At 34.5% G+C, this 23,530-nt stretch overlaps 1 protein-coding gene across 3 annotated transcripts; it reads left to right on the top strand.

The window, feature by feature from the left end:
• The first annotated feature begins 1,296 nt into the window (after positions 1–1,296).
• On the top strand, positions 1,297–23,076 carry LOC18434479 (mediator of RNA polymerase II transcription subunit-like protein). Of its 3 annotated transcripts, none has more exons than XM_006844549.4 (3): positions 1,297–1,771; positions 8,677–9,270; positions 22,736–23,076. In XM_006844549.4, the coding sequence occupies exons 1-3, from the start codon at positions 1,443–1,445 to the stop codon at positions 22,737–22,739; spliced, it is 927 nt and encodes a 308-aa protein (XP_006844612.1). In that variant the 5' UTR covers positions 1,297–1,442; the 3' UTR covers positions 22,740–23,076. The 3 variants fall into 3 exon arrangements, with proteins under 3 accessions (XP_006844612.1, XP_088726509.1, XP_020522912.1); XM_088870383.1 differs by lacking the exon at positions 22,736–23,076 and adding an exon at positions 16,062–16,236 and having other exon boundaries at positions 1,321–1,771; XM_020667253.2 differs by lacking the exon at positions 22,736–23,076 and adding an exon at positions 9,496–9,736 and having other exon boundaries at positions 1,321–1,771.
• Positions 23,077–23,530: the final 454 nt, after the last annotated feature.

Raw genomic sequence — 23,530 nt, 5'->3', positions numbered from 1 at the left:
TCAATTAACGCCATCAGTATATAGGATGCTTTATTTACACATTGTGGTTTCAGAAGGGTGGTCATCTTAAGCTTTTTTTTTAATCTGTCTCAAGCTTGGGTAAAAGAGATGAGTTGTGTTAGGCAAATAGCCTACGTAAAACTTTGCCATAAGCTTTCACTAATAAAGTTTTAACCTTCATTTATTAGTAGCACATTGTATTGTCATACAAAATTTTTATTATGAGTACATCAACAGTAGGAATTGAGCTTAAGATGTAGTTTGAGCTTAAGATGTAGTATTCTAATCGCGAACAACTAATAAAGTCCAAAGATGATTAGTAAAATTCTTATTTATATATTTTTAGAATTAATATGGTTAGCCACTACACATGGATAAGCACATTTCACACCCAGATTTCTCTTAATTCTTGTTATGTTTTTAAATTTATTATGCAATCAAAATAGAACCAATGATGTTTTATTTTTACTTTGACCATTTACTTGCGTTCTCTTTTTCTTGGATCTATTTTCTTGCAAAGTAAAAGCCTATATTTTCAAAAAAAAGTGTTTTATGTGGGCTAACATGTGTGTATGCCTGTACAAACCAATTTACAAAGCAATTTAGTTGGACGATAAAGATTACACCATATCTTGAATTATAGGTGTAATGTATACCATAAATAAAAGGAAGGAAATGTTGGTCCCGTGCAGGTTGGCCCACATAAAAATAGAATCTATTTATAAATATTGAAAAATTGTTCTATACATTGGGGGAGGCATTTCTACATTTACATCCCCTATAGTGTAAAGCATCCACCTTCAAGATGGATTCAAATTAGTGGTTCATTTAAAAACAGTTGAAACTAATAGTTCAAATGTTTTTTTAATAAAAATATTAATTTTTAAAATTTATTTATTTTTTATATTCATGTCTCCATGTTCGAGATGTCCTTAAAAATTATGTCAAAAAATCTATCTTAAAAATAGATTTTTAAGAGGGGATTCATTTCTACAACCACTTATAGAAACCGTGTCCAAAAATATTTAACAAGGTTGCCAAAGTCTTTTTATTTTATTTTTTCTTTCTTTCCATTATATACATTTATGCTATGATCCAAATATGACTGCATAGAATGTGAAATTACAAAGTCATCACCGTCCATAAATAATTCAATCGTTCATCAAGAAAGATTGGAACCCTCCAAACCTTACATTTATTTAGTAATACCCTAGTTGCTCTCATCACCGTCCACTACATTGTGGACCATAGAAACCGTTTGGACCATTACAATCCTTTTGAGCCATCATAACACTTGATGGTCCATCTGGTTCTAAACCCCAAAACCTGCCATTGCAATGCCAAGCAAACCAAAGCTCTATGAAACTCCGGTTGCTCTCTCTCTCTCTTAAAATCACAGTCTCTCTCTCTAAACATTACAGTCGCCAATCTCTCTCTAGACAATGGAAGATGGCAATGCTTCGGCCCAACACCATCTCCTTATTCAGCAACAGCAACAGCAACAGCAGCAACTCTTACTCCTTCATCAACAACAACAACAGCAGCACCAACAGCAAGCCATTTCTCGATTTCCATCGAATATAGACCCTCATTTGAGGGCACCGGCGAGCCTAAATCGAGCCCAGATTCAAGCCCAGGCTCAAGCTCAGAAGCCAAGTGGGCTCAGGCCCAACATCCAGCTTGAGCTCGAGATGGCCCACCAAGACGCATGGCGCGTTTGTCATCCTGATATAAAGCGCCCCTTTTCCTCCCTTGAAGACGCTTGTGAAAGGTTTGGGTCTCTCTCTAGGTTTTGGGTTTTCTCTCACTAGGATTTGGTTTGTCTGTTTTTCTTTTGTTCTTTTGATTTAGTTTAATTTTGGTGGTGGTTTTGGGCTTTATGATTGGGGATTTGGTTTGTCTTTGGCTTTGATTTCTGTGTTTCTCGGTCTAGGGCTTTGGATTTCTGTAATTTTTTGCCATTTTCTGCCGCTTAAGGTTTGAGCTTTTAGTTTGAGAAGATCCTTTTCCCTAGGCATTAGGGTTTATTTTTTGCTGATTTTTTCCACCGAGTAGGTTTGAGTTTTCATTTATTAGTGACCATGAATCTATTATACTTTTTGACTGTTACTGTTACAATACATTAGCAAACAAGATCTTGGTGCGACATTTGTCAATGTTCGTGATGTATAATTTTATGCATGTCATAATTTTAGGGTAAATTTTTATGGGAAAATTTCTGGTCTATACTAGTCCTGCGGGTTTCATCAATGAATAAACCATCATTTAGAATATCACTACTTTCTTTTCCAAGGACTGATATATAGAAGCAGTGTTGTGATTTTCTTCTGCAAGTACTGATATATAGAAGCAGTGGACGAGTTCGCCTAGTGACTCGGGTTTGGCAGGCTGCCAAGCCAAGAATAAGACACATGGAAACCCCTTGAGTTGGGCTGCTTCCCTATATTTTATTTATTTATTTTGATTGGGCTCTGACAGCCTGTCCGACCTGACAGTCTGTCTGACCTAGGAAGTGTACACAAAATCTATTCGGCCAAGGTACTTGGCCCTTGGCCAAGCCGAGTTACTCGGGCGTATATAGCCCAAGTCCCGCCCTAGTTTAAAAAAATAAAAATAAAGGCAAAAAATTAGTATATAGAATATAGCCTTCACTTTGGTTACAGAAAATGTGAAATGACTCGCTGTTGCTCACGTTGATTGCACAAAATTTGCCTACCAACGGCATTTCAATGCATGAATTGCACTATGTTAGAGTTATGTGGTTTGCTTGTGCTATCTGTCAGGCTCTACATGTGCACAATTTCATGAAATTGAGGTCTCATTTTACAGCCATTCTCTACATATTATATTCCTGAATGCCGTTCCTGGTTTTGCAAGGTAATCTTTATGGCTGCTATCCTTATTTCCATTTTAAACATGAGGGACTCTCCTTTAAAAATGTCTATCCTAGAGCAATTGACATCTTCTTTACCACTTTACGTCGATTTCTGGCTTCTTCGTCTATTTTCTGAGGATTTGAAATGAGGTTAAATGTGATAGTAGATCTATGGTAGGTATATAGGGAAAATAATGGTCATTACCTTCTTGGTAAGGCCAGGTGGGCATAAGAGAAGTGCGTAGATTGTGTGGGTCTCTAGGGTTTGAAGGAGCTTTAATAACATGGAGCCTGATTGTGTGGGACCAGAGTGTAGAAGAGGTGAATATGGGGAGATTGGAGAATTGTTTGATCTGACTTGTGTTGTGGGTTGATGCGTTGTAGAGGGACTTCACCTTTGGCATGTTCTCTGAAGCTTTTTGTTGGTGTTTGCTTTAGTAGAGGCAAGGTAGAGTTGTGGGGGATTTAACAAATGAGGAGGTAATCTAGTTATGTAGATTAGTGGGGGTAGCTATGTTAAATTGAAACGCTTGTCTGACCCAATTTGTAGTGCCACATGTGAACATGGTACCCGACATGTGTATTGACATGCTTGAGATGGCATATGACATGAGTTATATATTTTGGAACTGTTTCATTATTTTTCTAATGATCTTATGCTCCGATACTAGGTGCTTAGGGTGTGTGTCTTGTTTGCAGGACACAAGTGTTTGTGTTGTAAGACATGTGTCTCGGTTTATAGACATACGCGTCTCAGCTGTAAACACACATTTCTAAGATGTGAAACATGCATGTTTTAATCATGGGACATGCATTTCATAGTTGTAAGATATTTGTGTTTCATTTATAGGAAACTGATCTTAGGTTTTATTTGTATAAAAAGTATATATAAGGTGTCAACCTTATATTATAGCAGTAAGGTACACCTCAAAAACCCACCTGTTAGAGTTGCTTTGGTCCTACAACACCACCCTTCAATTTATCATCTCCACCTCGAGATGTCATCATCATCGTCCTCATCCAAGCCTTATCCCAATGATTTGGAGTTGGCTACATGAATCTTGTTCATCCATTCTTCTCTATCAAGAGCCATACCCTCAGTAAGAACAAAAAGTCACATAGGTTTAGGATTTTCATGATAGGATGTGGCAAGGTTTTATGCTGGCTACCTACCTAACACAACCCACCTCTTTTAGTCAGGCTTGGGACAGGTTACGGGAAAGTTTAAGGTCCTCACCCTTATTAGACCATCATCATCTCCACCTCTAGATGTATGGATATGAAGAATAAAAGGATTTTAAGTCATGAAAATAGGCATCTCATAACATGTTATCTGAACTGTCAATTTTCAAGATTTTCAAGTGCTTATAGATATGCTCCATCAACACTATTTTTGGAGATTTTTTTATCAATTTTTTTCTTTTTTTAAAAAAACACTATTTTTGGAGCTTTAAATTTTATAATTAGGGATAAAAATAGATTTTGAGGCCATCGCATGGCTTTTTGGTAGTTGTACTCCATCTTTCGGTACGGTTTAGAAGTGCGCCCTACATTGATTGTTTAAGGTTGACGCCTTATGGAAACCACACCCTTTTTAAAATAATGTTAGTAGGACTACATTTTACTTCTTTCATATTGTCACTAATTGGTAAGGATCAGTTACCAATAACAATCAAGTGCTAAACTTTTATATACTAATGAGTTGATAAATGAGAAAAAGAAATTTGCACTGGAGTGCCGCCCATAAGATGTGCATGTGGCTGTTTAATGCATGCATGTTGATAGATATCTTATTTTTAGTGGACATGTCTTATGCCAAATCCGGAAGTGACTTCTCTGTGCGAAGCAGACGGTACAATTGTTTCAATGTCAGCATGCCTACTTTTAGAAGTCATTTCTGACACCTTATATCTGTGTTGAAACTTGAACCAATGTGTCTATTTCCCAAGGCTTCAAAAAACGCTAGGCGGTTTGCCTGGCGCCTAGGCGGGCGCCCAGAACCTCAGGCGCCCTGTGGTTTAAATTCTCAAAAATAAGTTTAGAGATTGAGGGTTTTTTTTTCACTTTGGGGTTTCAAAAATAAACCCCATAACATTTTTATACAAACTTGGGGTCAAAATGACCCCCTTTGCCCTTTTGGGTGAATTTAAAAATCGAAAAATGCCTTACGGCCCTGGGTGCCCTCCTAGGTACAAACGCCCGTGTAGGGCCACCTGGATTGATGCGTGCGGTTTTTTTGTTCAAGCTGCGAGTGCCGGGCGGACCGTTTTTTGAAACCTTGCTATTTCCTTGAAACTTAGCTGGGGAGGCCTGAGGTGATGTCCATGGCAAAGTTGAGGTGAATGTGAAGGTGAGGGAGACTACTCATCACCTCTAACTCCACCCATCATTTGTAAGGCAAATGTAGGGTTTTGTTTTGGAGGATGCCAGCATAGGCAGTAGTCCTTTAGAGTTGTTGGTTGCATGTGTTGTTTCTCTTAAGAGGGCATTTCTCTCTTGATTATCAAAATTTAATGTACACCTATTGGGGAATATGGAAACATATGGATAGCAGATCTTCATAGGTATCTAAACATGTCATTAGATTGTTAGAGAATGACTAGTGATAGTGATTTCATGGGTGCTTGCCAATTAGTACTTCTGTGGAATATGTGTGGAGCAATTGGTGTGCATTTTGATCATGGTGGCCCTGAAGGAAAGTAAATCTTCATAGAGTATCTAGATGAATAGTAGATGATCAGAGACTGAATGATAGTCTTTAAAATAAATCAGGTGGAATGCAAACAAATGAAGCAAAGGGCCTCAAGAAAGGATTGGAGACCAGGCTTATGGCTGAGGGATTTAAGCAATAGGTAATTGATGATAAGGTGAGTGTTTTTCAGCTAGTCACATCACAGTTATTGGGATCTCTCGAGATAGGTGTTGGTAGTTCTCTGTGATCTCCCTTCAACACTCCGGGATAGGGGTCTCCATGGGATCGAGATTTTTAAATTTGGGTTCTCGATCACCACTTGGCTCCTAGCCACTAAAAGGGGGAACAAGAGGCCAAAAAGATTGATTTGGATCTTAATCCTGATTATACTCTCTCTCTCTCTCTCTGATGCTTTTGGAGATTGCTAAGTATAAAATTGTAAATAAAGCAGCTAGATATGCTTTTGGAGGTTTGGAATCAGCAAGATGGTAGAGGCTAGGTTTTCATAGCATAATGTCTCAAATTCCATTCCTATGTAACCATGCAAAAAAAAAAAAGAAAAGAAAAAAAGATATGCTTTTGGAGGTTGTAAACTGTGGAATTTAAAGATTCTATCAATAAAAAATTAGCTCCATTGTATTGTACCAGCTATCCAATCTGCCTCATCATGATAACCTTTTAGTGTATTTATTGGTACATGAACTACACCTCAAAGGAATGTAAAATATTATTTATTAGTTAAATAAAATTTAATTCAATAGCAATTAATTTTTTGTTGCCTTTTTTTTGTGCCCGATTTTTACTATATTTTGGGGGATTATTTTTTCAAGTTCTTAGAAAATTTCTTATTTTTAGAAATTAATTTATTAATCAAATAATTATATGGATTGCTCCTAATCTAGGGAGCTTCTAGCATGTGACAATCCCTTCCCCTCACTGCGGCACCTGCTTCCTCTTTCAACAACCATGAGTCACTTACATCATGGATTTTATATAATTGGATATGTGCATCTTCACCGGCACTTTACACAGATTACATAGATTGATCCCTGTAATTGATCTATCTGTCTCTGTGAGCTTTCTGGGCCTGTATGATGTAGCAGCCTAACCAGAGGCCATTTAGGGTAAAAAATAGGGTCACGTTCTGCACTAAATTGTTCAACAAGTGGTGACACACATACATATGTATGGCCGGTTTCAAGAGAAGAGAAAGTCATTCAGAAGATATGTCAAGAGTTGGGACATCAAAACCAGCTTCCTCGTGGATGGCATTTTATTACTATGTGGAGAAATGGAGATTGCAATATAAATAGTGACTACAGTACGTCGTATGAAAACCATGGTGGAGCCGATATACATCTCAACTCTTCTGGTAACTGTCATTTTTTAAGGATCCACCTGTCACAGCATGGTTGTGTTGTAGGTCTTTTCATCTTTAAAGGCCTTTCTTCATTCTCCTTTTTTCTTTTGCTTTATTTCTCTTATAGGTCTCTCATTCTATATTGTATGGGGTGGCCATGGACCAGGCGGCCCGGCCCCAAAAAACTAGGGCTTGGGCCACGTTTAGAGCAGGCCTGGGCCAGGGCAGTAAGAGGGTCGGTCCAGGGCTTGCCCGGACCACCCTGTCAGGCCCTACTTTTCTCCCTTATCTTTTTCTTTTCCTTCTTAAGGTCTATGAGGTCCGGCCAGGACAGGGCTGGGCTTGGGCCATGGCCTCTTTAGCCAGGTCCTTTCAGGGCTGGCCCTAAAGCTACTAGGGCTAGGGTTGGCTTGGCCCGGGCCTGGCCCATGGCCAGCCCTACTATATTCTTCTTGCGAAATCACCCTCCATTAACAATCTCATTATCGATTAATAAGAAATCAGTACATATTTATAATATTGTGCATCCCCCCTCTGTTGTGATTGAGGACTACAATTGCCGTTATCTATCTACCTATCTATATATATGTAGATAGATAGATAGATAGCATTGTTGTGTGGTAGGTCGCTAGCCTTGTCATGCCCTAGAGCCATTAGGGAACATTCCCTTACCCCAACAATCCTCTTTCCATGGAATATCCATTGTTTCTCCTCATATCATTCCTTCTGCCCCTTTTTCTTGAGTTGCTGTTCTCCTTGTGGGTGTACAGAGTAACTCCTTCACCACTCCATTACCCTCCTGTCAACCATTTAGTACAATAAAATAATTTGTATGACATTCATTCTTTTTAGGCATCTTACTGAGCAACAATCTTGTGGTTTTGGCTGAATATGGCTTTGTTATAGTTCACTCTGCAATCAAGGGTGGTTTTGCTAAAGAACAAGAAAACCAACAAGAGCCCCTGCTTTATTTTACTAAATCATGGTGTCAATGAGCAGCATGAAGCCATAGATTTGGAATTCATCGATCCAAGTGTTTCAAACTATTGATAATTGGATGCAATTCAGACTAAGATGATCGGGACTTATTTAGTAGCTGTATTTGTGAGCATATATTGGCTCCTGTTGCTAGAACGGCAAATCAACAATTGTGCCATTTCCTTTCAGAATAAAAGGACTTTGAAATATGGTTACAAGGAAAAACTATTTGACTTTTGCTAGTCCTAACTTGATGGCTATTAGTCTAGTACATTTATTTCTCACAAACACAAACATTTATGAACCTACTTGGATTGCGCCAATTATTATTTTTGCTTTGCCTGATGATTATTTCTAGACATTTTCTTCTCATGTGGCAAAATATGTAAATGCATATTTTCTTAGTTTGATGTGTAAAATATCGAAATGAAATATGAAATGGTTTGACTGTTGAGTATATTTTTTCAAGGACTGAATTGGTATTGATGAGCCTGATGTCAAATCTTAGATCTATCATGTTCAGATATCTGAGACAATCAGCATTTTTAGACTCTTATAGGCTTATGACAACATCATAAAACACACTTTTGGTGAATTTTGATGATCAATGAATATATATATATATATATATATATATATATATATATATATATATATATATATATATATATATTTATTTATTTATTTATTTATATATATAAACAAATTTACACAAACAGAGTCATAACCACAACAGCTTTTTACTGTTCTAATTTTGAGCATAATTTGCAGGTTGCTGCCTTACCATGTGGTGGCTGACTATGAGGCTGAGGAGGAGGACAAGATACTTGAGTCTGAACCCTCAGGCCAAACCCTAACACGCGCCCAACAGTGGGAGCATAACATCACTAACAAAATCCAAGAATTTGTAGCTACGTTTGAGAAGCAAGTGATGGCTTACAACATGATATGCAGGAAGAGGGCTCAAGGAGAGTTTAGAACGGAGGAAAGGATCATGATAGAGCAAGCCCTCTTACAAGAAGAGAAGAGGGCCTTGCTTGAATTAAGGGCTGAGATCGAATCTAGAGAGAAGGAAGCGAAGATGAGGATGGCCATGGCTCAAGTTGAGCAAGCTCGTGTTGCTGAGGTGGTGGGCCTACCTCATGTAGTGGGGCCGTTTATGGTTAAAGGGGAGGAAAGGGGGGGTCTGCAGCAGCCAAATGGCGAAGGGGCAGGGCCATCAGAGGCTTGGGAGGGCCCACAAAAGGAGGAGGAAGAGCCCTCAGAAGATTTTTTAAATGATGATCATGATCAAGAGAATGGAGAAGGGGGGAATGCGGTGCAAGGGGAATGGAGAGAGGTTGGTGAGCTTGATCTTAACACAAGGTAATCTCATTCTTTCTTTTTTATATCAAATTGTTATTATAAGGCGATATGTATTCATAAAAAAAATTATAAGGTGATGTCTTACTAACTCTTTGAAGGTGTAATATAAATCTGTTGTATGCATAAGAACTGATGCTGTGTAATATTTGTGAATTTTTGGGGTAATTTTGCTTCTGGTGAATTATGAGAGTACGTATGGGAGTTGATTAGAAAGTGCTCTCATAGGTTATCTGCAATCAATCTGATGGATGGTGATCGAGAGTGTGGCAACTAGAACCCTAGTAGGACATGCATCCAAATGATGGGTCCTACTCTCTTCATCTCCATCCAACCATTGATCCCGATGATCTTCATGACTATGGATTTCCTAGTGATCATGAATATTTTCTGTTTAAGTTCTCTAGTCAATCTTGAGTACTGCTCTTTCTGATTTCTTGAGTAGCACTATTATTATTGAGTTTACAAAGTATGTTTTTACGACTTTGGATTTACGAAGTTCATATGAATGGATCATTTAGTGAGAATAGATATGGGGATTTATGCCCGTACTGGGGGTATAATCTTTAAAAGAGCAGAATGACGGATTAGGATTCGTGTAGTCGATCCTAATTAGTTGGAAAAAAGCTTTGACGACGACGATGATGATACAAATGGATCATTTACTCTTGTGAGAGAATAGTATACGATTCATTTGGACCGTTTGCATGCAATCCTAGGGCATCATTTTCGCCTAACAATTGTTGGGCCAAAAGCAGAACACTGATAATTTTATTGAGTTTGTTACTTTCAAAAGGTTTTTCAGAGGGGAAGTAGATCATGGATTAGATGATATATGTATGTGCCCACACAGATTAGAGGGGAAGCAAACCATAGATTCAATCTTGTTCCTAGGGGTATCAAGATTGGACATTCACCATCTGATTTCTGAAGCAAACGTCGGAGATGTGCCCTGATCGATAGACATTAACCCGGTTCTGGTTTCACTCCATTATTGATTACATGAAGGGATGAAGAATCGTCCATTGGTGTGTACAATATAGCAAACAGCATCAGTCCATGGTTTGCCTATCCATTCGTATGAATTGATGGAGAAGAAGCTATGAGATCATTAATGGATCCGGTTTTGGGAGTTGCTGACTCATCTATCTCTACGAATCCTCCCTTCAAAATCCATTTTAGACAGAGATCCAGATCAAAATTTTTTAGGATCCGTATATCATGGGGATCATGAATATAAAAAAATTAAGTAAATCTTCAAAGGAAATTATTTTATGACTTAAGAGGACTCATCAGTACTTTTAGCATCCAATATCCATCTTTAAAATGGACATTAAGAAAGGGTAACTTACTAAACTCTAAAACAAATGCAAAAAGAAAAAAAATAATATAAAAACTTTTAAAATTTAAAATTAATTAAATTTGTTTTTTCATATTCAACATCACTGTAGTATAGAATATAGATTCTTAAAATTTCGATCCAAAATCCATATCTAAGTAGTATTTTTTTTTTTTTCTGGACTATTAGTTTGGATCAGTCGGATCGAGCTTTAAAAAAATTCCAAAGAATCTTTAAAAATTGTTATAAAAAAATGACTTTTTTCGGTTTTCAAGAAAAAACAAGGGTAGTGTGTTATCATTTTCTTTATTTATAAAATACATAGAATAGTGAGATATCGATCATGTTTGAATGCCATTGAATTCTTTGGGATTTGAAATTCTCATTGAAGGTAATTTCCTCTTTAAAAAATTGGATTTGAGAATTGGCATGATTGTGCGCCTCTCACTAAGGAACAATAGCTGCCACGTGTATATATCTATATATAGGAAAAAGGTGGAATTAGCTCACTAGCTCATGTAAACATATGAGCTCAACGGCCCATATTGAATCTGGGTTGATCTGACGATCACGGATGTTTGGTAGTATTTGAATTTTAATTTTTTTTCTTACAAATCTAATTCACTTGAAATTTTAGGAGTGTGTTTATAAAAATAGTTGAATTTTCGAAAAATATCAAAAACAATATTTTGCATTAAATAAATTGACCAAAATACCCCCAAAAAGTTTTAGAGGTATTTTGGTCATTTTTATTTTAGCGAATAATTTTTTTTTATATTTTTATTAGGTGTGGCTTGATGAGAAGAACATATTTAGAATTTCAAGTGATTTGAATTTGTAGAAAAAAAATTAAAATTCAAACATGAAATGAGGTCGTGACAGTCAGAGCAGCTTAAATTCAATCTGGGTCGTTAGGTGCATATATTTATATGAACTAGTGCGTTAATCTTAGCTTTTTCCATATATATATATATATATAGAAAAAGTTTTCCCTACGCTTATAGGCGAAAATGAACAGTGATTTTACATATTCTCATCACCGTCAAAAGTTCATCTTATAGTCAATATTTTTCGGTAATGTTTTGTTTTCCATTTTTTTTACACATCAGAATGATTTAAAAATTTGGAGCATGTATACATCCTAGTGAGGCATACCTAATAAAAATATAAAAAAAATAATTCGTCAAAATAAAATTAACCAAAATACCCTTGAAACTTTTTGGGGGTATTTTGATAAATTTAGTTCATGTAAAATATTTTTTTGATATTTTTCGTAGATTCACCTATTTTTGATGAGCATATGTTCCAAATTTCAGATCATTCTGATTTGTAGAAAAAAAGAAAAGAAAATGAAACACTACCGGACAATCGTGACCGTGCGATGAACTTCGGACGGTGATGAGGGAAGGCGAAATCACTGTTCACTTTCGCGGGTTTTGTAGTATCTTCTGTATATATATATATATATATATATATATATATATATATATATATATATATATATATATATATATATATAGATATCCACCCCTTTATTCAACCGTCCATTCTGAATGGAGGGTTAAGATTGCCCCAATCACATTGTCACGTCTCCACACTATTTTATTTTTAATTTTTTTTCTATAAACTATTTTGACACCAAATTTTGGACGTCCATTTCTCTATTAAACTCGCACTAGCAAAAAATATAAAAACAATATTTTCAATAAAATAAAATGGCCAAAATACCTTTTAAAGTTTTAAGGGGTATTTTGGTCATTATATTTTTTTAAAAAATTATTTTTTATATTTTTTATAGGGGCACTCCATTGAGAAGATAGCACGTACCAAATTTCATATGCATACAATTTGTATAAAAAGAATTAAAAATAAAGTACTTTGAGACGTCGGATCTAAGATCAAACGATAAGTGGCTCTCTTGATCAAAATTGAACGGTTGGATGGTAGGGGAGGATAGAACTTCTATGCTGTAGGGAAAGAAAAGATACCTTTCCCATATATATATATATATATATATATATATATATATATATATATATATATATATATATATATATATATATATATATATAGGAAAAAACCCACGGGCTCATGGAACAGTGTAAGACCAATGGACCAGATTGAATCTCGATCGATCCAATGATCATAATTGTATTTTGTAGTTGAATTTAAATTTTTTTTTTACAAATCCAAATTACTTGAAATTTGGAACGTCTATTCTTTAAAAATAGTCGAATCTAATAGAAATATCAAAAAAATAATTCGTATAAATTATATTGATACCCCTGAAATGTTTTGGGGGTATTTTGGTCAATTTAGTTTATGTGATTTATTTTTTAATATTTGTATTAGGTGCGTATTGATGAGAAGAGTTTATGCTCCAAATTTCATGCTATTTGGATTTATATAAAAATATACAGTTCTGACCGTCTGATCGTCGATATACAGTTCTGATCGTCTGATCGACCTAGATTCAATCTGGCCCGTTGGGCTTGCGCTGTTCCATGTGCCCATGGACTCACCCTAGTATATATATATATATATATATATATATGGCAAAAACTGGGGTTAGCCCATTAGCTCATATGAACATATGAGCCCAACAGTCCAGATTGAATCTGGGTTGATCTGACGATCACTGATGTTCGGTTGTACATGAATTTTATTTATTTTTCTACGAATTCAAATTACTTGAAATTTTAGATGTGTGTTCTTCTCATCAATGCTCACTTAATAAAAATATGAAAAAAGTTATTTTTTAAAAAAAGATTAAAATACGCCCTGAAACTTTTCGGGGGTATTTTTATCAATTTATTTCATATAAAATATTTTTTTGATATTTTTTGACGATTCACCTATTTTTTATGAACACACGCCTAAAATTTCAAGTGATTTGGATTTGTACAAAAAAAAAAAATTCAAACACTACGGACATTCGCGATCATCAGATTGGCCCAGATTCAATCTGAGCCGTTGGGTTCATATGTTCATATGAGCTAGTGGGTTAACCACATCTTTTTTGATATATATATATATATATATATATATATGGAAGATACTCCAAAACGCCTACAGGTAAAAGTGAACAGTGATTTCGCTTACCCTCATCACCATCCAAACTTTATCGCACGGTCACAATTATCCGGTAGTGTTTCAATTTTTCTTTTTTTTACTAATGGGAATGATCTGAAATTTGAAACATGTGTACATCTTAGTGGGGTGCACTTAATAAAAATATGAAAAAAATAATTAACAAAATATAAATTGTTTAAATACCCTCGTAAATTTTTAGGGGTATTTTGGTGAATTTATATTTTACGAATTATTTTTTTCATATTTTTATTAGGTGCGTTTCATTAATATGTATACACGTTCTAAATTTCATGTAATTTGGATTTGTAGAAGAAAAATGAAACACTATCAGACAACTGTGATTGTGCGATGAAGTTTGGATGGTGATGATGGTAGGTTAAATCATTGTTTATTTTTGCCTATAGGTATTGTATAGAGTTTTTTCTTATATAAGAGATTATATGCAAAAAGACCATTTACCTTTAGTGCATGGAGGTCATAATTACTTACAACCATCCGATGTGAAATTTGATAGCTTGCGTGAGTTGCAAAACTCGAGAAAATTTCTTTTGAACTTTGAGCTTGGTCAATGAAATAAATGCAGCCACCCAATTTCATATTCAATGGGGAATGACTCTCTTGATCAAAATTGCACGGCTGGATGGTAGGGGGAGGATAGAACTTCTATGTTGTAGGAGAAGTATATATCGGGAAGCACAAAAACCTTTATATATATATATATATATATATATATATATATATATATATATATATATATATATATATATATATATATATATATATATATATATATATATAGGAAGATACTACAAAACTCCTATAGGCGAAAATGAACAGTGATTTTACCTACCTTCATCACCTTCAAAAGTTCTTCGTACGGTCACAATTGTCCAGTAGTGTTTTATTTTTCAATTTTTTTTATATATCGGAATAACATGAAATTTGGAGCATGATTCATAAAAAATAGGAGAATCTACGAAAATATCAAAAAAATATTTTTCATGAAAAACATTGACTAAAATACCCACGAAAAGTTTTAGAGGTATTTTGGTCAATTTGTTTTTCGTGACTAATTTTTTTATATTTTTATTAGGTGTGCCTTACTACGATGTACATACGCCCCAAATTTAAGATAATTTTGATTTGCAGAAAACAAAATGAAAAATAAAACACTACTGGACAATAGTGACCGTGCGATGAATTTTGGACGGTGATGATAATAGGCAAAATCACTGTTCATTTTGCTTCTATTTGTAAAGTTAATATTTGAAAATCTTGTAACTCTTCTATACTAGGTTCAGTCGTATTTGTTATACTAGATTCTGGGGTATATGTGGGAATAACAACATGATCTGTTGTTCTTCATGTCCCTTTGAATTGTAGTTCTGAACTAGGTATTGATGAAGAAGAGTGAGTAGGTGGAGGTAGTATGACTACATCTGGATTAGTAGAATATGATTTTCTACTGGGTATTTTAGGTTTTATATTCCTTTTTATATTAATATTAATATCATCTTGTACTTGTAATTGTTGAAATTTAATTTCAATATTACTATCAGGACAGGATATTCGATTATTTGATTAGAAATATGATGTTGAGGAATTTCTTGGGGTTGATTGGCATTTTGTAATGCCCATGATTGTGGTAAAATAATTTCTGACCATTTTATTGTCTTAGAGACAATTACATTAGATCTTTCTATATTTGTTTGAAATAATATGGTTTGGTCCTTTTGATCAATTTTCATAATATTGGGACATAAAGTATTCATGACTTTATAGTATATTCTATAGACTGTTGCTAGGTTTTGAGAACCTTGGATCATATTAAAACCATTTGTTTTTAGATTTATCGTTAGTATATCTAAAATGTTTGGGTCGGTCAAAGAAACAGAAAAATTAAGAAAACAATTAAAATATATTGGACCACTACAAAGGCTGGATTCAACCATGCCAAGTAGAGAGTCTGTGAAAATATTGTGTCTTGTATCTCTTAAGCATACAAGCACAGAAGTGTTCAACCGTAAACGGGTTTTACGACTATTTGGATTAAACCGATATGTAAATATTTGTAATTATTTTCTTTGTGTTTTTCAATAATTTTCTTTGATAGTAGTTGAAAGTCTTCTTGGTTTTGAGTAACCGATAAACTTTCCTCTACTGTTTTAATGGCATAACCCATCTTAAATTTAAATGATCCTTTATTATAAATGTCATGAATTGGTACTTTTGGGATGTTCCAATTCTGGATATTCTCTTCAATATCATTGATGATTATTTGTTCCTTATTTTTTACTCTAAGTTTTTGAGATGAAGTTACAGTTTTACTTGTTAGATTCCTTATTAGATTTGCCATCCGTAGGTTGCGGATAATGACAATCTGGACATTCAGTGGCCCAGCATTTTCCCTAAGCGGCTCTTCCTGGCTTTGGCGGTACTTTGCAATAGGCGTTCACTTGTCTCTTGTCTTAACTCTCAGACCAACTTTCTTGGTGGTAAATCTAATTAGTAGATCTAATTAGTAAGACTGTAACTTTATCTACTTAGTGGGTATAGGAACAGGAAACCTGTTTTGACAGTTTAACTGTTTACACAGTTCCACTGTTTAGACAGTTCTACTGTTTAGACAGTTCTATTTGACAGTTCTTACTGTGTGGCTCTGATACCAACTTCGGCCCAGATCTACAGTACTGTCAAATTGTTGTATATAGGTTGAATCTTATTGTTTTTGTTATGCTGCTAAAATATTTAATTTTATAGTTTGATTTTATGCAGGGATTGTATGCAGGGATTTTATAGTAAATAGGTAAACAATAAGCTATTGTATTTAACTAATTCTTGTAAGATCTTATAATAATTAAGGATAAACAGGATTATGCACACTAAAGGAATAATAGATATATCAATTACAAACCATTGGGCATAATTGAATTCACCAACTTTTATACTAAATAAAATCTTAAACTGCATTTTATTCACATCATAAAGTTACTGTATAACAACTGTATATTTTACAGATAATCAGATAAAACAACAAAGTAGTACAGATAAGAAACACACTGAAATAAAAGGAATTACAGATACTGGAAAAAGACACTGAAATTGTAAAACTTACTGCTTGCAAATACAATAATTGGAAAACAGTTTCCAGTGTTGTGGACAGTAGGAAGGGAGAGAATTTAGATTACAGTCACACATAATGGATATAAAAATAAAAGGTGAAAGTATAAGATAGAACCTGATGAGATGTTTGAACTATGAGAGCTATGAAGGTCAGGATAGCTCTGGTTGGTATGACACTTCGGGCTCAGAGGAACAGTGATATTTCTCAGAGAAAGAGTTAGAAGGAATTGGAAGCTTACTGAGAAAGACTGAGAGAGAAAGGCTAAGAGAGAAAGGAAGTAGTAGGAAGAGGTCGAAGATCTTAAGGGAGAATAGGAGAAGTCTTGAGAGAAAGAAGGAGAAGTGAAGGAGCTTCTGAGCAAAGAGGAGAAGATGGGAGAGAGAAGAGTTTATGAGCTGAGAGGGGAAGCGGAAGACCTTGCCTCAAATGAGAGGCCTTTGGCCCTTTTATAGATGAAGGAGTTTGCTTCTCTTCGAAGCAAAGGATAAAGCAGAAGGAAAGGGAAAAGACTGAGGTGACCCAAAGGAGTAGGACAAAAGAAAAAGAAAACAAAAAATTAAAAAGAGGCATCTGGGAACAATGTTCCCTTTTGTCGTTTCTGATTATTGCTATAGTAACACTTTTGGTTTTTATGCAGGTGGCTACGGTGAAGCATCTGGAATAGTACTTATTGTCGGTGATGTGGCCATGTCTTTTGTCGCATATGTCGGTGGGTACAGTGCTTGGAATCTGGAACAATCTTTCTTGTCCTTTTCTGTCGGTGAGCTTTTGTCTTTTATGGAGCTTTGTCGGTGAGCTTTGTCGGTGGAGACTATTATCTTCTTGGATTATTGGTGGTATTGTGGTGATGATGATAGAGACTTTTATGGTCTTTGACTGAACTCTTCTGGATCATCTTCCTCTGGATCCGTTTCTTCTGGATCATCTTCACTCAATTGGAGGTATCTATTGGTGTGGAGTGGGGAGGATTGTACTGTTTCTTCGGATGAGACTGGTTTTCTTCCGGCTTCAGCGAAGATTTTCTTCATTTGTTTTTCTAATTCTTCTTTGGATGCATTGGGATTGGTTTGCAACTTGTTGCGAAGGTAGGTTGGAAAGTCAAAAGAGGTGTTTGTTGTATTTGGGTTTTGCTGGTATTTAGGTATTGGTGGGGGTATTCTTTTTGGTGTGGTAGCTGTGAGATCCATTTTGAAAATGTCCCACCATTTTACAGAGATGGTTTTCCCCAACCGAGGAATATAGGTATAATCATTTGTATTATTGACTGAGATGGTGTAATCCCATTTCATGATCCATGGGAGCTGATATAAGGCCTTGAAGTATAGGTGAGTATCAATTGTATTGTCACTATTATTGTATTGTACAAATTGGTCCTGCAGGTTTTTGAAAGCAGGAGGTAGTATTAAAGAAGTTGAACCCCACACTAAAAACCAATTTTGAAACCATGTGGGGAATCTTTCGAAAATAGGTAGCCGGAATTGAAGATACCAGCTATGTTTGTTGTTCGGAATTTGATAATAAAAGAATTTGTGCCAGGCTTCTATATACTCGGCATATTTATAAAATTTGTATGAGAAATCTGGGTTGTGCAATTTCTTTCCTTGTGTGGGATTGGAACCCCACTCATCATAAGAAAGAAGCTTTTTTATTTGAACCTTGGAATAGGCAATTATTCTGGTATTTTGCTGATAGTAATGGACTACAGAGATAGACCTTGTTTCCATGAGTATGGCTTCGTAATATTCTCTGGTCTTTACCCCATTGGTAGGGTTGAGGTGGTTTATCAGATATAAGGGTGCAAGTTTAATGGGATCTGTATGAATATGCTGTTCATCTATGGTGATATCCATAAGATAGGCTCTTTTGATGTATGCAGATCTGGATGTATTAGGAATGGAGGTGGTCTTGGATTGAGCTGGTGAACATATCGGATTAGAAGCATGTGCTTCTGGATAGGTAATTTGGTGAATGGGTGACTGTGAAGGTGACCGTCTTGCCAAAGGCGATGGTTTCCCTTCATATGGAACAATATTTTACATGGGTTGTTTATCTCTGCGAGAAGTACCTCGAGAACCTATTGGATAATAAAGTGAAGGTACAATATTAGTATTATTCTGATTTTCTGCGAACAATTGGAGAGCAAGGGATAAGGGTGATTCTTCGTCGTTTGTGTCAGTGTTGCCCCCTGCAAAAATTCACGGGTTAAAAAATCAGGTAGAGAATTAGAAGACCCGAGAAGGTGTTCGATGGAAAAATCAAAGGCGGATAAGATAGCCTGCCATCGAGCAAATATTTGTTTAGAAACTAAATTTTGAACATCTTTTTGCAAGATATCTTTGGCTGCTTTGCAGTCAGTTCGTATGAGGAAATGTTGATTTAAAATATCACTTTGAAATTTTGTCACACAATGAACTATAGCTAATAATTCTTTTTTGATCATGGAATAATTGAGTTGAGTATTATTCCAAGCTTTTGAAGTATAACGAATTAATTGTTCTTTAGAATCAATTTGTTGTTTGAGAATGCCCCCTAAACCTTTATCAGAAGCATCACATTCAATGATTTTGAAAGCAGTAGGATGAGGAAGTGAGAGACATTCTAGTGTCTTTACCTTGCTTTTGATTACCTGTACTGCTTGAGTATGAAGATCCGTCCATGGTGGAGGGTTTTTTTTGAGTCTATCATATAAATGTTTAGAATCTAAGGCAAGGTTAGGATAGAAATCACTAACATAATTTAAACAGCCTAGGTACCTTTGAAGTTCCTTTTTATCAAGTATTTGATCAGGGAATTTATCAGCAAACTGTATGGATCTATCTATGGGAATTATGGTTCCATGATGGATCATGTGTCCTAGAAATCTTATATTAGTTTTGAATAAAGTTATCTTTTTGGCTGAAAGAACTAATCCAGCATTCCGGATAGCATGTATAAAAATATTGATGTGCTTAATATGCTGTTCTATTGATTCAGAGAATATTAATACATCATCAATATAAACAATCATAAAATGATAGTAGGCATTAAAAACATCATTCATTATTTTCTAGAATTCTGATGGAGCATTTTTAAGGCCAAATGGCATAACATTCCATTCATATTGACCAAATGGAACATTGAATGCCGTTTTATATTTATCTTGTTCTTGGATTTGTATTTGCCAGTATCCTGACTTCATATCAAATTTAGAAAAGATACATGCTTGAGCAACTCTATCCAATAAATCTTTTTTTATTGGGAATGGGATATCTTATCCATTTTAAAACTTTATTCAACGGTTTATAGTTTATAACAAGTCTAGGAACTCCTCGTTCCTTTTCAGCATTTTTATTAACATAAAAGGCTGCACAGCTCCAGGGTGAGGAGCTTGGTCTTATAAGCTTTTTCTGTTGAAGCTCATTTATCTCTTTTCGGCACATATCTAGTAAGATAGTATTCATTTGTATTGGTCTAGCTTTTGTAGGTATTTGTTTTTCATCAAACCCTTGTTCATATGGTAAACTTATACTATGCTTTTTTTCGGTCCCAAAAAGCATTAGGATGTTCACTACATATTGAAGTTTCTATTTGTTGTTGTAATGATTGAATCTTCTGTTGTATTGAAGAAGTTTGCAGTTGTTCTTCAATAATTTTATACTTAATTTCTTGTTTAAGCGTACAAAAAAATCTTTCTTTATTATTTAATTGACTTTTGACCCTATTTAGTTCTTTTAATTTTGGTTTATGTATAAATTTAAAATGTATTGGAATATTCTGAATTGTTGAAGAGATTCCTTTGTCATCTATGGTTAAGGGATATAGTAAAGTTAGAAATGGTACTCCAAGTATTACAGCTTGACTTAATCCTTTTACCATAATGAATGGTGTATCAATGCATTGGTGATTGTTACAAACAGAAGCATTAGATAATTTGTATTTGATAAATAATCTGCTTCCATCTGCTGTATTTAATATTTGAGTAGTCTTGTCAAAATATTTCGAAGGTACAAGTCCTTCATTGATACAATTTAAATCAGCTCCTGAGTCTATTAGAGCTGAAGTTTCAAAGCTATAATATGAAGCAACAATAATTTTGTCTTGGACAAACTATTTTTGTATTACTATTTTGTCTATTAAATTGACAGAAGGAATAGGTACTATTTTGGCTTCTGAGGATTCAGGAATATCTGATGATGGATTTGGATCAAATTTCATTAATTCATCAAATTCTATTTCATCTGTTTCTGAATCTTGTTGAGACATTTGTTGTAATTCCAATGATTTAATTCTGTTTTTTAATTGAACTATTTCAGTCTTTATTTCTTTGATTTCTTTTTTGAGATCTGGAATGGTAGGTTTTTTTTGTTGAGAAGTGTGTTGATCACTTACTCTTTTCATTATGGAGGAAAAATTATATTCATCTGGAGTTTTATTGATAGGGAGTGCTTTTGCTTTATTTTTTGTAATGGCAATAAATTGAGTGATAACAGATCTTTTTTCATCTGAATCAATAATTTTATCAATAATATCTAGAATGAAATTATCTTCTTGTGTAAGTGTGTGAACATTATGTGTTGTTATTGGACAGCTACAATCATCTTCTGAGCTGGATGAATTTGTATTTGAAGCATTAGTGGAGTCAGAGGAGTCTGTCCACATGAGATCATCATCTTGGATTTGATCTATATGAGAATCAGAAGAAGTAGAAGATGAAGAATCATAATTGAATATGTTATATAATTTAGATTTTATTGATTCATCTAAATTTAATGATTCTATTTTCTTTTTTAATTTACACTGATGTTTATAGTGTCATATTTTACCACACTTATAGCATACTGGTAACTTTCTCTTTTTCTTTGTATTGGGAGAAAATTTATTGATTAATTTCCTTTTAGATTTTTTGTAATGTTTCTTATCTTTATCTTTAGTTTTAGATTTGTATTTTTCCTTTTTATATTTTTTCTTTTTCTTATATAAATTGTCAGGCATAGTTTTCTTATCAAGGTAATAACCAAATTGTTCACAGAAGTCACCAAGCTCTTTGCGCTTAGTGATTTTTTGTTTATCTAATTGTCTTTTTAATTTCATATCTGTGTATAAGGCTAAACCTTCAGCACATATTTCTGCGGAGAGTTCTCCAAGTGTATATGATGAATAGACGATTATTCCATTATGTTTTTTCCTTAGTCTTTCCTTGACTTTTTCAGCAAATAAATATGGTAGACCAGCTATAAATTTTTCCTTCCAATGGACTAGCTGACAATCTTCTCTTATTAATAATCGTGAGAAAAATACATCCTTATACCATTTATAATGAGATAGGGTAGGACAACGTAGATTAGATAGCAGATCTTCTGATCTTGCTGCTAGTAAAGCTGTACTTCCTACAAAGTGTAATGTAATGGTCTATATTAGTGTATTGACATCATCACTTTCTGTATATATGACTTCTTGGTTTTGTTCATTTCGTCCGGTCCATTGTTTAGTATTAGTGAGGATTCTGTGTTTAGTGTCATCATCTACATAGAAATCCCACCATCCTCTTAACCAACCGGTAAATCCATTTACTATTGCTTTTGCAACCTCTTGATCAGGGTTGCCTGCCATTTTATTTGCAGAAGCATACATGGTCATATGCCGCATGACATCTAATATTTTTAATTCAGATAGTCCATCTATTTGCCAATTTACTATTGATCTTCTTGAGTATGATACTGCCTGTTGTATGGCATCTTCTTCTATTTGTATATCAACAGGTGTGGGTCTTTTGTGATATGGTAAAGCTGTCATTGGTTTCCAATATTTTCCATAGGCTATCCTGTTTATGGTTTCAAAAATAGGGGTAGTATCCATAAATGCTTTTTCTTGATTTTGGATAGTATCTTCTATAATTGGTTCTTCTTCCTGAAACATCATTGTCTCATGCTCAGGTAATTTTGCTTTGCCTTTATCAGAAGACTCAGGTGCTATATTGGTAATAGGTGGAGGAGGAATATTTATTTTGGGAGAAGGTATTCCTTTAATATCTAATTGGGATAATTTTGATATCAATTGATCCATGAGGGATTTGTTATTATCTCCACTATGGAATTTGTTTTTATTTAATTCTGGAGGTGGTTTGAACAAAACTGATTTAGGAATAGGTGTAGCAGAAGATGTGTCTTTAGATACAAGTCTTTCTATTCTTTCTGCTTGTCTTCCTAAAGATTGCATATATAGATTTGTATAATTATTCTGTTCTACTATATGAGGAATTAACTCTTGTTTCTTACCAAGTTCTTTAGGTAAGATTTTATATGGAGTGGCAATTATATCATATAATGATTGAGGTTGTGTAGGCTCATCCTTTATTGGGATAGCTGCCTTAAGTATTAGACTTTTTTCAGGTGGGTGTGTATTAGCAGTGGTAGTACTATCCGTACTGATATAAGTTTTTTCTTCTATTGTTTGAATTTTATCAAATGAGGGAATAGTAATATGATATTCAATACATATTTCTCTTAACCATATAAAAAATCCTTTATTTATTCTTTCTTTCTTTAGGAATTTATTATATTTTTTATGCATTAATTCTATCAATCTAGGTTGAAATGTTTTTAAATACCATTCTCTTATGTGCTTATTTTCTTCAGATAAGTAATCTTTTTTAATAAAATTTATATTTAATTTTCTCCTTTTTCTTTCTAATTTGGCTGCTAAATAGGTTGCTATGTATTCATCAGAAT

This window comes from Amborella trichopoda, chromosome 6 (assembly GCF_054954075.1).
Source record: "Amborella trichopoda isolate Santa Cruz 75 chromosome 6, AtrichopodaSantaCruz75HAP2 v2.0, whole genome shotgun sequence".
In the NCBI taxonomy this organism is placed as follows: domain Eukaryota; kingdom Viridiplantae; phylum Streptophyta; class Magnoliopsida; order Amborellales; family Amborellaceae; genus Amborella; species Amborella trichopoda.
Note: the sequence above shows the minus strand (reverse complement) of the source record. Positions and strands in the feature narration are given on the sequence as shown.